The 14,718-nt window shown below is 44.5% G+C and overlaps 1 protein-coding gene across 5 annotated transcripts in view; it reads left to right on the plus strand.

The window, feature by feature from the left end:
- The window catches only part of LOC110533610 (protein KIBRA), a 45,331-nt gene that overhangs the window by 22,076 nt on the left and 8,537 nt on the right, over positions 1–14,718 (plus strand). For 4 of the 5 annotated variants that reach the window (XM_036990024.1, XM_036990023.1, XM_021617999.2 and 1 more), the window contains 11 exons: positions 2,418–2,660; positions 3,981–4,070; positions 5,398–5,993; positions 7,314–7,434; positions 8,056–8,220; positions 8,464–8,656; positions 8,981–9,118; positions 9,271–9,335; positions 9,729–9,906; positions 10,214–10,384; positions 10,709–10,801. In XM_036990024.1, coding sequence (XP_036845919.1) covers positions 2,418–2,660; positions 3,981–4,070; positions 5,398–5,993; positions 7,314–7,434; positions 8,056–8,220; positions 8,464–8,656; positions 8,981–9,118; positions 9,271–9,335; positions 9,729–9,906; positions 10,214–10,384; positions 10,709–10,801 — 2,053 coding nt within the window. The remainder of the gene's footprint in view (positions 1–2,417; positions 2,661–3,980; positions 4,071–5,397; positions 5,994–7,313; positions 7,435–8,055; positions 8,221–8,463; positions 8,657–8,980; positions 9,119–9,270; positions 9,336–9,728; positions 9,907–10,213; positions 10,385–10,708; positions 10,802–14,718) is intronic. The other variant, XM_036990025.1, reaches the window with a different exon arrangement.

Genomic DNA, 14,718 nt, shown 5'->3' on the forward strand with positions numbered 1-14,718 from the left:
GGAAGAATGTGCAAAGTAGAAATAAAAATAATGGGGTGCAAAGGAGCAAAATAAATAAATAAATTAAATACAGTTTGGAAAGAGGTAGTTGATAGGGCTAAATTATAGGTGGGCTATGTACAGGTGCAGTAATCTGTGAATATGAAGCTAGGGCCAGCCAACGAGAGCATACAGGTCGCAGTGGTGGGTAGTATATGGGGCTTTGGTGACAAAACGGATGGCACTGTGATGAACTGCATCCAATTTGCTGAGTAGAGTGTTGGAGGCTATTTTGTGAATGACATCGCCGAAGTCAAGGATCGGTAGGATAGTCAGTTTTACAAGGGTATGTTTGGCAGCATGAGTGAAGGAGGCTTTGTTGCGAAATAGGAAGCCGATTCTTGATTTAATTTTGGATTGGAGATGCTTAATGTGAGTCTGGAAGGAGAGTTTACAATCTAACCAAACACCTAGATATTTGTAGTTGTCCACATATTCTTAGTCAGAACCGTCCAGAGTAGTGATGCTGGACGGACGGGCAGGTGCGGGCAGCGATCGGTTGAAGAGCATGCATTTAGTTTTACTTGCATTTAAGAGCAGTTGGAGGCCACAGAAGGAGAGTTGTATGGCGTTGAAGCTCGTCTGGAGGTTAGTTAACACAGTGTCCAAAAAAGGGCCAGAAGTATACAGAATGTTATCGTCTGCATAGAGGTGGATCAGAGAATCACCAGCAGCAAGAGTGACATCATTGAGAAAGGAGTTGGCCCGAGAATCGAACCCTATGGCACCCCCATAGAGACTGCCAGAGGTCCGGACAACAGGTCCTCCGGTTTGACACAAGGAACTCTGTCGGAGAAGTAGTTGGTGAACCAGGCGAGGCAGTAATTTGAGAAACCAAGGCTGTTAAGTCTGCCGATAAGAATGTGGTGATTGACAGAGTCAAGCCTTGGCCAGGTCGATGAATACGGCTGCACAGTATTGTCTCTTATCGATGGCGGTTTTGATATTGTTTAGGACCTTGAGCGTGGCTGAGGTGCACCCATGACCAGCTCTGAAACCAGATTGTATAGTGGCAAAGGTATGGTGGGATTCGAAATGGTTGGTGATCTATTTGTTAACTTGGCTTTCGAAGACCTTAGTAAGGCAGGGTAGGATGGATATAGGTCTGTAACAGTTTGGGTCTAGTCTAGATTGTCACCTCCTTTGAAGAGGGGGAGGACCGCGGCAGCTTTCCAATCTTTGGGAATCTCAGACGATACGAAAGCGAGGTTGAACAGGCTAGTAATAGGGGTTGCAACAATTGTGGCAGATTATTTTAGGAAGAGGGTCCAGATTGTCTAGCCCTGCTGATTTGTAGGGGTCCAGATTTTGCAGCTCTTACAGAACATTGGCTATCTGGATTTGGGTGAAGGAGAAATGGGGAGGCTTGGACAAGTTGCTGAGAGGGGGGTGCAGGGCTGTTGACCGGGGTAGGGTTAGTCAGGTGGAAAGCACGGCCAGCTGTAAAAAAAATGCTTATTGAAATTCTCAATTATTGTGGATTTATCAGTGGTGACAGTGTTTCCTAGCCTCAGTGCGGTGGGCAGCTGGGAGGAGGTGCTCTTATTCTCCATGGACATTAGTGTCCCAGAACATTTTGGAGTTTGTGCTACAGGATGCAAATTTATGTTTGAAAAAGCTAGCCTTTGCTTTCCTAACTGCCTGTGTATATTGGTTCGTAACTTCCCTGAAAAGTGTGACCTTAATTGCCTACCGTCTGTAAGCTGTTAGTGTCTTAAAGACCGTTCCACAGGTGCATGTTCATTAATTGTTTATGGTTCATTGAACAAGCATGGGAAACAGTGTTTAAACCCTTTACAATGAAGAACTGTGAAGTTATTTGGATTTTTACAAATTTTCTTTCTTTGAAAGACAGGGACCTGAAAAGGGAACATTTTATTTTTTTGCTGAGTTATATAAGTAACAAATAATAAAGAGCAGCAGTAAAATAACAATAGCAAGACTATGTACAATGCTGCGGGGCACCGGTTAGTCGAGGTAATGTGTACATGTAGGTAGAGTTATTAAAGTGACTATGCATAGATAATAACAGAGTAGCAGTGGTGTAAAAGAGGGAGCAGGGTGGGGGGGCAATGCAAATAGTGTGGGTAGCCATTTGATTAGCTCATGAGCACTTATAATGACTTAGAAGTCATATCTCTTTTAAACCTCTCCTCCACATGATTAAATAGAACTTAAGTAGCCTTACAAGAACCCTTGGCTTGTGTGAGCCGGAACGGCTCGTAGGAGCCTGTTTTTGTAGCATCAGGCTGCTTGATGTACAAGTACACCCCCTGGACTCTAGTCTATTGCAGGGCCTTAGAAAAGGAGAACATATAAATACAACATAATAGAACATTAAATATACACTCTCTATGCTCTCCTCTCTCCACCTCCAGGATTGCCACCATCGAGGTGCAGATAGCCAAGCTGGACAGTGAGGCGTGGCCAGGGCTGCTGGACCCAGAGCGTGACCGCCTCATCCTCATCAATGAGAAGGAGGAGCTACTCAAGGAGCTGCAATACATCAAGCCTTGCAAGAAAGTGCCCATTGACCAGGAGAAGATAGAGACACAAAAGAAAAGGCTTGAGAGAGACCTGCAGGCTGCCAGGGACAACCAGAGCAAGGCCCTGACCGAGAGGTGAGGGGAGAGGATTTATAGCTACTTGGCGGGGTGCAAAGTCATTGCAAACATTGTGGGCAGCAAACACAAAATTGTTTAATTAGAACAGTGTGAGGCTAAATTGTTTGGGCAATAAAGGTGGGGGAAACCTTGGTCAGCATGGGGCTTATAGACATTGAGTGATCACTCCTTCCCTGGGTAAAGTCACGGCCAGGGAACGAGGGATAAATGAGAGAGGGAACAGAGCTGCACACCAGGAAAGCATCATGGTCACATACAATAATACAGGAGATGAAATTAGTCACTCTCTTCTCAGTAAACTTTTGCCACTTTTTGGAGTTTGTGTTCCATTAGTCAGCACCTCACAAAAAGAGTGCATTTTTACATTTGTTTTATACAGCACCTGTTAATGCTAGCGAGGGAACAGGTCAGCGGGGCTGTTGCATGAAGGAGAGAGGAGGACATTGGAACCCCGCTGGAACTAGGCTACAGTATATTCACTGACAGGGAATAGATAGGCAGAGCAAGGCCCCCTGCCCTGCTGATAACAACCTACTGAACTGTGCTTTAACTGCAGTGAAAAGACATGGTTTAAGTAATATGACTGTTACATAAGCCCAGAAGGTTTACTCCCTAATGGGGACCTGGTGTAAGACTTACTCCAAGACACACAACACTGCTCTTTTTGTTGTGTTGGATGCTTTGATCCGCATAGCCTTTTTTCATGACATTCCTGGTTCATGGTTGTGATTGGATCATAGACATTGATAGTGTAGTGTAGAAGCCCCTCCCCCTAGCCTCTTACCTGGAACTAGCCTTCTCTAAGGTCCATACTTACTGTTTAGTGGTTGGAAATCTGCACTCTGGATGAGGTAACCAAGGAGACTATACCAATTAGGCCTATTTTCACTCTTTCTCTTCTATTTCTCTTACTTTCCCATATATCCTCTTTCCTTCTCTAATTTTCTTTCATTTTCTTTTTTTTTTTATCTCTCTCTCCCCCACTCATCTCTCTCTCCCATATGTAACTCGAGCATCACAAACAGGGGATGTAGGGTGGACGCAAAATAGCCTTTTTTAACAAGCTCGTTTAATATTTGAAGTCAGAAGTATCTGCTCGTTGAGGAAGAAAATAACCTTTAGCTCTTATAACTGTTTATAATGCTGTAATTACTCTAGTTTGTAAGAACATTGTATTAAGATGTTGTAATTATGTAATTGTATGGTCATGTAGTTGGTTGTTTTTTTTTATTACCCAAGTAGAATAGGGCCTGTTTCTTCTGCTTGCATTATCATTTTTTTGACCTAACATTTCTGGTGTTTTGTCTTTTCTATCAGATTAAGATTGCACTGTAAGAGGAACAAGCTGGTGAGAGAGCTGGAGGAGATGGTTCGCCTGGCCTCATCATTACACACTCAGCTCAAGAGGTACATTTACTCACCTAAACAACACATTCAGCAACTGTCACCCAGCTATAACACAGCACTACCACGCTGCCAGTTCAGGAGGCACAATCACTTAAATGTATCGACTTAAAATGTAAACTCCACAACTGAATGTGCACATTCCAAATGAAAAATGAATAAGAAGACCTTGGAGACATGGGCAATGTTTTAACTGTGGAGGGCTTGGCATTTTAGATTTACCTCACAACCTGCCTGGTGCCTTGAGCTTACCCACAACCCTTTGAGGGGAAGGAGTCAAACTTCAATCCAGGGTCTTCAAAGGTCTACATTCACCTCATCTTAAAGGAGCATCTTTCATTTATAGAGCTCCATAAATTCACATAAGATTCTAGACTACAGTATTTTATCTTCTGAGTGGCTCGTATGATTCATTCAGTTCTATGAGGGACTGTTGGTCTTAAAAGAGAATGAGAGAGGGATAGGACATTGCGTATTTAACCTTTACTCTAAAAGCTTAAGATGTGTCCTATACTTTAGTCACTGTTTTTGTAAAGTCAATTTGAATTTCAGCTCTGAAACAGGAGTGTGCGTTTCAGAAATGGAATCTGAAACTGAAGCTGTGTTTTATAAGATGTGAAGTCTCTGTAAGATAGTCATATGTATTAAAGCTATTTTCAAAAGGCGCTCTCCATACTCTCGTTTAATCAAACAAATAACTTCAACAATAGTGTTAGTCTCTTTCTCTCTGTTTTTGTTCTTATCATGCATAATTCATCCTGTCTCTAGCTGATATACATCAAAGGGCTGAGATGCAGAGAAACTCCCCTGTGTCTTTCCTAATGAGCTTGCCTAGCTTTAATTACTATGTTTTCTGTCGAGTAGACACTGCATTTGAAGTTACTGAGGGCCAAAAGATGGGGGAACAGAGAAGAAAATGATGAACATTTGGTTGGAGTACCCTCCTAGCTCTTCTAACACTGTGGTCCTCTCTCTCCCTCTCCCTTTATCCCTGTCCACTCCGCTTTTCGCTCCATCCTTTTTGCTGCCCCCAATTTTCTCTCTCTCTCTGCCCTCTTTCTGTATTGTTCTCTTCTCCTCTGATTTTCTCTCTCTTCATCTCCCCTCTCTATGCCTTCTTTCTGTCCAAATGTTCTTTCCATCTTCCTCCCCATTTAACCCTCTCCTCCCTCCCTCCCTCCCTCCCTCCCTCCCTCCCTCCCTCCCTCCCTCCCTCCCTCCCTCCCTCCCTCCCTCCCTCCCTCCCTCCCTCCCTCCCTCCCTCCCTCCCAATCCAACCCTCTCCTCTCTGCCTCTCTCTCCTCCCTTCTCCCCATCTCTCTTCCTGCAGTCTTTCGGCCAGCACACTGTCGTGTTCCTCAGGCAGCAGCCGTGGCTCTCTGACCTCCAGCCGGGGCTCTTTGGCCACCACGTCATCCCTGGGCTCCACCTCCTCCCTGAGCTTCACAGATATTTACCTGGAGCAGCCTGAGCTGGGAGACCCAGACTTCCAGAACAAATTGGACTCCCTACTGCAGGACGGTGGCCCGGGGGTTAGCTACCGTCCCTCCAGCTCCATCACCACCATCCACGAACACGAGGTGGTCGCTGGGGGAGAGAGAGCGGGCGACAAGGGGGGTGTTGTCGGTGGGGGAGCAGATGCCAGAACCAGGCTACAGGCGCTGAGACTATCAGAGACGCCAAGGTCGATCAGTTCACTATCGCCGAGGTCTTCGATGTCGTCACTCTCGCCGCCCTGCTCGCCGCTGGTCACGGACTCTATATTCCTCTCCGGGGAGAGGTTTGCGGGTCCAGGGGGCCCAGGTGGGGGACTGGACATGGAGCTGCATAGCAGGCTGACTGAGCTGGGGCTGGACAAGGAGGAGCAGCAGCACCCTGGAGGGGTGGAGCAGGATGCCACTACCATAGCTGGAGAGATGTTTAAAGGTACAGTCACTTTCTGTCCATCTGATATTATTTAAGCTCTCTTTTAATATCAGGAGAGCGACTGTATTACCTGCTACTGTAGACTTGTGTAGTGTTGGTGTATAGTGGACTGTATGGTCCTCATGTCCATTGTGAACCGTAAAGAATGAATATGTTTAAGATCCACACAAAACGCATCATAGAAATATCAAGTGTTAGCAACACACTAAGATATGAACGTAAATATACACTGAGTGTACAGAACATGCTCTTTCCAAGACATAAACTGACCAGGTGAATCCAGGTGAAAGCTATGATTCCTTATTAATGTCACCTATTACATCCACTTCAATCAGTGTAGATGAAGAGGAGGAGACAGGTTCAAAAATTATTTTTAAGCCTTGTGACAGTTGATTGTGTATGTGTGCCATTCAGAGGGTGAATGGGCAAGACAAAATATATAAGTGCCTTTGAACGGGGTATAGTAGTAAGTGCCAGGCAGTTCTTGACACTCAAATTGGTGCGCAACTCTGCTGGGTTTTTCACACTCCACAGTTTCCCATGTGTATCAAGAATGGTCCACCACCCAAAGGACATCCAGCCAACTTGACACAACTGTGGGAAGCATTGGAGTCAGCATCCCTGTTGAATACTTTCGACACCTTGCAGAGTCTATGCCCCGACTAATTAAGACTTCTCTGAGGGCAAAAGGGGATGCAACTCAATATTAGGAAGGTGTCCCTAATGTTTTGTATATGGGTGATGTAGTAGGAGATGTTTAGTTGCATAATGGCAAGCCTGCACAGTGTGACCTAGAGAGATAGACAGGGCTGTATTAGCCTGCACAGTGTGACCTAGAGAGAGAGACAGGGCTGTATTAGCCTGCACAGTGTGACCTAGAGAGAGAGACAGGGCTGTATTAGCCTGCACAGTGTGACCTAGAGAGAGAGAGAGGGCTGTATTAGCCTGCACAGTGTGACCTAGAGAGAGAGACAGGGCTGTATTAGCCTGCACAGTGTGACCTAGAGAGAGAGACAGGGCTGTATTAGCCTGCACAGTGTGACCTAGAGAGAGAGGCAGAGGAGAGGAAGAGAAGAGCTGTATTAGCAGGCGCTTGTGATGTATTGGACTGAAAGGTCAGGCTTCCACCTCATCTACTGTAGTAGGTGTGTGTGTGCAACTCGTGAGGAATTCAAGGATTGCACCTGAAACCTGATTGCCAGTGGGGGCACACCGGGGTGAGGAGGGAGTTACAGCCCACTATTAACTGTATGGTTTACTCCAGCTCTGCACCGGCTCCTCCCTGTTTTCCTCTCCTCTTCCAACCCCCTCTTCCCCTAGATGCCATAGTGCAAGCCAGAGGGACGGTGGGGGCGGGGCCTAAGAAGATGGGCGTGATGTCAGCAGTGTCTGATGAGTCGGTGGCGGGTGACAGCGGGGTGTATGAGCCCTCAGAGACGAGGTGGGTACAGTAGAAGGCCATTGGGTCACCTGGAGGAGAGGTGTCTATTTAATTGCTTTACTCTGGAGCAAGACTTAAGACCATGTTCAGTAGCCTGAACCTTCACGGATAGTAATGAAAGATGGTGCTTCATTAACACCCCTATCCTAACTAATGTTAGAAGGGTGTGCAGTATATACAGTAATTAAGGTGAAACACGATGTTGTAATTTTTGGGGGATTAGGTCAGGATACCCAGTAACTTCTAGATGTGTATGTAAATTAAGTTATTCAGAAAGGTAGAACTCAAATTGGAGAGGTTTGATCTGATGGTTTATCTATTCATGTATCTATTACTATTAGAAAGAGACAAGCTGTCTGCTGTACTATGTTTTGTTTGAACTGTTTGACCCTAGAACCTGAGGGCCATAACTGATGGCAACATACACGTCCCTGTCATAACTTACTGTGGTGTTTGAAGTCTGGTAGCCAGATCTGTTTAGACTGATGTCCCCACTAGAATATCAGTGATATGACTTCAAATGGAAGGTTGGTGGCTAAAGCACAAACCAGGTTTTGCTTCCTGGTACTGTATTTGATAGCAGCTTTGTGGATCTAACCCTGTATGTGTCACTTTTCCCAGGTCAGTCCTCCCTGCAGAGCTGCTGCTGGGCTATGAGGAGAGGGGAGAACCACTAGGCTGTGCCCAGGTCAGACTGGGCCTGAAGTACGAGGTGAAGCGCTTCACCATGTTCGTCATGCAGCTCTCCAATTGCAGCGTCCTCGTACTGCCACCAGACCACAAAATGTATACAGCAAAGTTGCCTTTTCTCTTTGCTTTAGAAGTGAATGACTGTCATTACTTGGCTATTCGAAACACCTTTTCAATGACTGTGTGCATATGCTGTGTGTGGATGTCTTTGTTCCCACTTCTCATCAATTAGGTTTGTTTGTATTGAAAGTACTGCATGTTTCCTCTGTCCTCAACTGTATACGCATCTGTGTGTACATTGTCTTGAGGTGTTTAACTGTGTGTGTGTCTCCTCCATAGATACATCCGTGTGGCGGTGCTCCCGTGCTCAGAGTCCACCTGCTGCCTCTTCCGGACGCGCGGCTCTCTACCCCAGGACATTGTGGAGGTCAATGAAGTCTTCGGTGTCCAGATGGCCCACAATGCCCTGCGGCAGAAGACCCTGAGGGTGGACATATGCCACACCAGCCTGTCTGGCCGTGAGGAGTGTCTTGTGAGTGTAACGACTGTCCCTGGTCTGTCACTCATCTCTCAATTCAGCATCAACATAACAAACAGTCCACACCCAGACAGTGCAAACACTTGTACGTGGTGTATTTGCTAAGTGTACATTGAAATTCCAATGTATACCTTTTAGCTTTCCATTGTGTTGTCATCGTGTCATATGACAGTGGTTTATTGCTGTTAGTGGATAAGAGCTTTTTGTCCTTCCTAACACTCCGTACTGTCTCAAGCATGAAAGTCGGTTACAACAGTGTGTAACGTCGTTCAGTAGACTGCCTTTTAACTATTGTATGGCTTTCTGTCCTCTGGGCAGGCTGGTGCTCAGATAAGCCTGGCTGATGTCAACACCTCTGGGGAGAGATGTGTCAAGAGCTACAACCTCCTCAGCTACTCCTTCATGCCCCAGATCAATAACAAGGACAAGACTGGGACGGCTCGGCAGTGTGAAAGGGTAACATAGACATTCATTCATCTATAGCAATGGCCTGCATTTCAAAAGGAAATTGATCTGTTAAGGTGAATCTGTATGGAAGTGTTATGAATGTGTAAACATACTGTATGTAATGAATGCATGTAACAGATGAGTAACAACGTGTGTTCCAGAGCTCTGTCCCCACCACAGAGAGAGTAGCAGGCAGTCTGGAGGGTGACCCAGAGGAGGATGAATGGTGAGCTCTCCCTTCACTAACAGAACCTTTATCCTGTTATTCTCCTCCCCATTATAACCTCTACAGAGGACAGGCCCTTCTTCTGTACTCGTCACGGTCAATGAGGGAGATCTTGTCTCACACACACTCACCTCCCCCAGTTGAATAATTGTTCCCTCCCTTCCCCCTCTCCCACGAGAAGAAGCTCAGACTGTAGTGTAGTTTTTGAAAGCCCAGAGGCACACTAACCACCCCTCCTCCCCCACAGCCCCTCGCATGTAGAATGGGCAAGGTGAATAACTGACAGGTTTCTCTCTCTGTCTCTGTCTCTCTCTCTCTCTCTCTCTGTCTCTCTCTGTCTGTCTGTCTGTCTGTCTGTCTGTCTGTCTGTCTCTCTGTCTCTCTGTCTGATAGTGTTTCAACCCTGTACAGGCACAGTGAAGAGCTGGAAGGTGAAGTGTTTGAAGAAGATGACCACATAGAGGGGGCAGGACCTCTAGAGGAAGAGGAGGGGCTATATCCTGACAGCAGCCATTGGGAGGGAGAGGAAGTGACAACCAAACCGACTGGAACAGGAACCCTGGTTGAGAGGGTATGTGGAGACTCCATTAACTGTTATAAATACTACTGTATATGAATACTATTTTATTTGATATTATTTGACCTATTTCCAGATGATGTTCAATGGAAGTATTTGAGTAAAAACATGTGTGTTCGTTTGAATCAAACTCAACAGTTCTGCAAACTCATTGATATGCAGACTAACAAATGTGCTGTATGACTTGACTAAGAATGACTTGATCAGAGTTGGAACTGAACATAACAGTACATTTGTAAGCCAAGATGGACTATGTAAAACACAGCCTTCATTGTAAACTGTTCTCCTGCTCCGTCCCCAGGTGAACAAGGAGACCAGTACCGGCCACCACCACCATGTCTCCTCCTCGGTGGTCCGGCCAAAGGAGCGTCGGCCCCACCATGTTCCCCAGCAGAATGCCTTCTTCCAGGGCAACACCATCATCCGCTCCAAGACCTTCTCCCCTGGGCCCCAGAGCCAGTACATCTGCCGGGTGAGGGCAGCCACTCTAGTGCACACAATACATGGACATATTTAGTACACATCTAGTATATAGTAGCACATATACATTTATATTTGTACATATTTACTCAAAAAATCATTCACACAAACTGATTTATTTATATAGCCTCTAACTATAGCCTCGTTTTTTTTGACTGAAATGTTAAATACAGTTCACTCTGACTACTGTTTTCATTTGTGCTTAGCTTTGAAAAGCATCCCAAACCCAACGGAAGCTGTCGTTCATGCCCTTTTTGTTCCAACTTTGTTTTCTTTCTTTCTGTTTGTTTTTGCCGTTCTACTGTGTGATGATCAGATCAACCGCAGTGACAGTGACAGCTCCACTTTGTCAAAGAAGTCTCCTTTCATCAGGAACGCATCAGAGAGACGCAGCATGCGCATGAAGAAGGTAGAAACTACCCACTTAGTATCCATCCCACAAAAGTACATCAATCACGGCTTGAGAGTGGGGAGGCACCCCAAAGGTTAGAGTTTGGTCAGGATTTTTTTATTTAAAAAAAATCCTGTAAAATCACCAGGAATTCAGCTAAAAATGTTTAATTTAGGAAATCTGTCCCGAAGTATCCCCACAAATAAAAAGAGATGTGATCATGTCTCAATGTAATCAAGGAATGAAATTATTGACATTTTCAAATACGTTCTCTTTTTGGGCTTAATTGTGGTCAATTTGCAGTGTGCCCCCTGTCCACCTGCTCCGGCAAAAATCAACCCGCGGCTGAATCTAGTTTCCTTCCCCTGCTGTAGATCCTATCTATCTGTCATTCTTTTTTTTAATGCTGCATAAATACCCACTTTGTATTTATAATTGTACACACAATAGAGATTCTGTCTATCGGTCTATATTTCTATGATATAAATACCAATTTGTCTTCGCCAAGGTTCTTAGTATAACAAGCACATTTTCTTCCTGTTCTGTCTGTCCCTGTCTGTCTGTGTTTCTCTCTCTCTCTCTCTCTCTCTCTCTCTCTCTCTCTCTCTCTCTCTCTCTCTCTCTCTCTCTCTCTTTGTCTCTCTCTCTGTCTCTGTGTGTTTGTTTCTCTCTGTCTCTCTTTCTTTCTCTCAATTCAATTCAAGGGGCTTTATTGGCATGGGAAACGTGTTAACATTGCCAAAGCAAGTGAGGTAGATAATATACAAAAGTGAAATAAACAATAAAAATTAACAGTAAACATTACACATACAGAAGTTTCAAAACAAAGACATTACAAATGTCATATTATTTATATATATATATATATATATAGTGTTGTGTACTTTAACTATTTGTACATTGTTACAAGGGAAAATAAATAAGCATAAATATGGGTTGTATTTACAATGGTGTTTGTTCTTCACTGGTAGCACTTTTCTTGTGGCAACAGGTCACAAATCTTGCTGCTGTGATGGCACACTGTGGAATTCCACCCAGTAGATATGGGAGTTTATCAAAATTGGATTTGTTTTTGAATTCTTTGTGGATCTGTGTAATCTGAGGGAAATATGTATCTCTAATATGGTCATACCAAGAGGTTAGGAAGTGCAGCTCAGTTTCCACCTCCTTTTGTGGGCAGTGTGCACATAGCCTGTCTTCTCTTGAGAGCCAGGTCTGTCTACGGCGGCCTTTCTCAATAGCAAGGCTATGCTCACTAAGTCTGTACATAGTCAAAGCTTTCCTTAAGTTTGGGTCAGTCACAGTGGACAGATATTCTGCCACTGTATACTCTCTGTTTAGGGCCAAATAGCATTCTAGTTTTTTGTTAATTCTTTCCAATGTGTCAAGTAATTATCTTTTTGTTTTCTCATGATTTGGTTGGGTCTAATTGTGCTGCTGTCCTGCGGCTCTGTGGGGTGTGTTTGCATTTGTGAACAGAGCCCCAGGACCAGCTTGCTTAGGGGACTCTTCTCCAGGTTCATCTCTCTGTAGGTGATGGCTTTGTTATGGAAGGTTTGGGAATCGCTTCCTTTTAGGTGGTTGTAGAATTTAACAGCTCTTTTCTGGATTTTGATAATTAGTGGGTATCGGCCTAATTCTGCTCTGCATGCATTATTTGGTGTTCTATGTTGTACACAGAGGATATTTTTGCAGAATTCTGCATGCAGAGTCTCAATTTGGTGTTTGTCCCATTTTGTGAAGTCTTAGTTGGTGAGCGGACCCCAGACCTCACAACCGTAAAGGGCAATGGGCTCTATGACTGATTCAAGTATTTTTAGCCAGATCCTAATTGGTATGTTGAAATTTATGTTCCTTTTGATGGCATAGAATGCCCTTCTTGCCTTGTCTCTCAGATCGTTCACAGCTTTGTGGAAGTTACCTGTGGCACTGATGTTTAGGCCAAGGTATGTATAGTTTTTTGTGTGCTCTAGGGCAACAGTGCCTAGATGGAATTTGTATTTGTGGTCCTGGTGACTGGACCTTTTTTGGAACACCATTATTTTGGTCTTACTGAGATTTACTGTCAGGGCCCAGGTCTGACAGAATCTGTGCAGAAGATCTAGGTGCTGCTGTAGGCCCTCCTTGGTTGGTGACAGAAGCACCAGATCATGAGCAAACAGTAGACATTTGACTTCGGATTCTAGTAGGGTGAGGCCGGGCGCTGCAGACTTTTCTAGTGCCCGCGCCAATTCGTTGATGTACAGTGCCTTGCGAAAGTTTTCGGCCCCCTTGAACTTTGCGACCTTTTGCCACATTTCAGGCTTCAAACATAAAGATATAAAACTGTATTTTTTGTGAAGAATCAACAACAAGTGGGACACAATCATGAAGTGGAACGACATTTGTTGGATATTTCAAACTTTTTTAACAAATCAAAAACTGAAAAATTGGGCGTGCAAAATTATTCAGCCCCTTTACTTTCAGTGCAGCAAACTCTCTCCAGAAGTTCAGTGAGGACCTCTGAATGATCCAATGTTGACCTAAATGACTAATGATGATAAATACAATCCACCTGTGTGTAATCAAGTCTCCGTATAAATGCACCTGCACTGTGATAGTCTCAGAGGTCCGTCAAAAGCGCAGAGAGCATCATGAAGAACAAGGAACACACCAGGCAGGTCCGAGATACTGTTGTGAAGAAGTTTAAAGCCGGATTTGGATACAAAAAGATTTCCCAAGCTTTAAACATCCCAATGAGCACTGTGCAAGGGATAATATTGAAATGGAAGGAGTATCAGACCACTGCAAATCTACCAAGACCTGGCCGTCCCTCTAAACTTTCAGCTCATACAAGGAGAAGACTGATCCGAGATGCAGCCAAGAGGCCCATGATCACTCTGGATGAACTGCAGAGATCTACAGCTGAGGTGGGAGACTCTGTCCATAGGACAACAATCAGTCGTATATTGCACAAATCTGGCCTTTATGGAAGAGTGGCAAGAAGAAAGCCATTTCTTAAAGATATCCATAAAAAGTGTAGTTTAAAGTTTGCCACAAGCCACCTGGGAGACACACCAAACATGTGGAAGAAGGTGCTCTGGTCAGATGAAACCAAAATTGAACTTTTTGGCAACAATGCAAAACGTTATGTTTGGCGTAAAAACAACACAGCTGAACACACCATCCCCACTGTCAAACATGGTGGTGGCAGCATCATGGTTTGGGCCTGCTTTTCTTCAGCAGGGACAGGGAAGATGGTTAAAATTGATGGGAAGATGTATGGAGCCAAATACAGGACCATTCTGGAAGAAAACCTGATGGAGTCTGCAAAAGACCTGAGACTGGGACGGACATTTGTCTTCCAACAAGACAATGATCCAAAACATAAAGCAAAATCTACAATGGAATGGTTCAAAAATAAACATATCCAGGTGTTAGAATGGCCAAGTCAAAGTCCAGACCTGAATCCAATCGAGAATCTGTGGAAAGAACTGAAAACTGCTGTTCACAAATGCTCTCCATCCAATCTCACTGAGCTCGAGCTGTTTTGCAAGGAGGAATGGGAAAAAAATTCAGTCTCTCGATGTGCAAAACTGATAGAGACATACCCCAAGCGACTTACAGCTGTAATCGCAGCAAAAGGTGGCGCTACAAAGTATTAACTTAAGGGTGCTGAATAATTTTGCACGCCCAATTTTTCAGTTTTTGATTTGTTAAAAAAGTTTGAAATATCCAATAAATGTCGTTCCACTTCATGATTGTGTCCCACTTGTTGTTGATTCTTCACAAAAAAATACAGTTTTATATCTTTATGTTTGAAGCCTGAAATGTGGCAAAAGGTCGCAAAGTTCAAGGGGGCCGAATACTTTCGCAAGGCACTGTATATGTTGAAGAGGGTGGGGCTTAAGCTGCATCCCTGTCTCACCCCACAACCCTGTGTGAAGAAATTTGTG

This window comes from Oncorhynchus mykiss, chromosome 10, assembly GCF_013265735.2.
Source record: "Oncorhynchus mykiss isolate Arlee chromosome 10, USDA_OmykA_1.1, whole genome shotgun sequence".
NCBI lineage: Eukaryota > Metazoa > Chordata > Actinopteri > Salmoniformes > Salmonidae > Oncorhynchus > Oncorhynchus mykiss.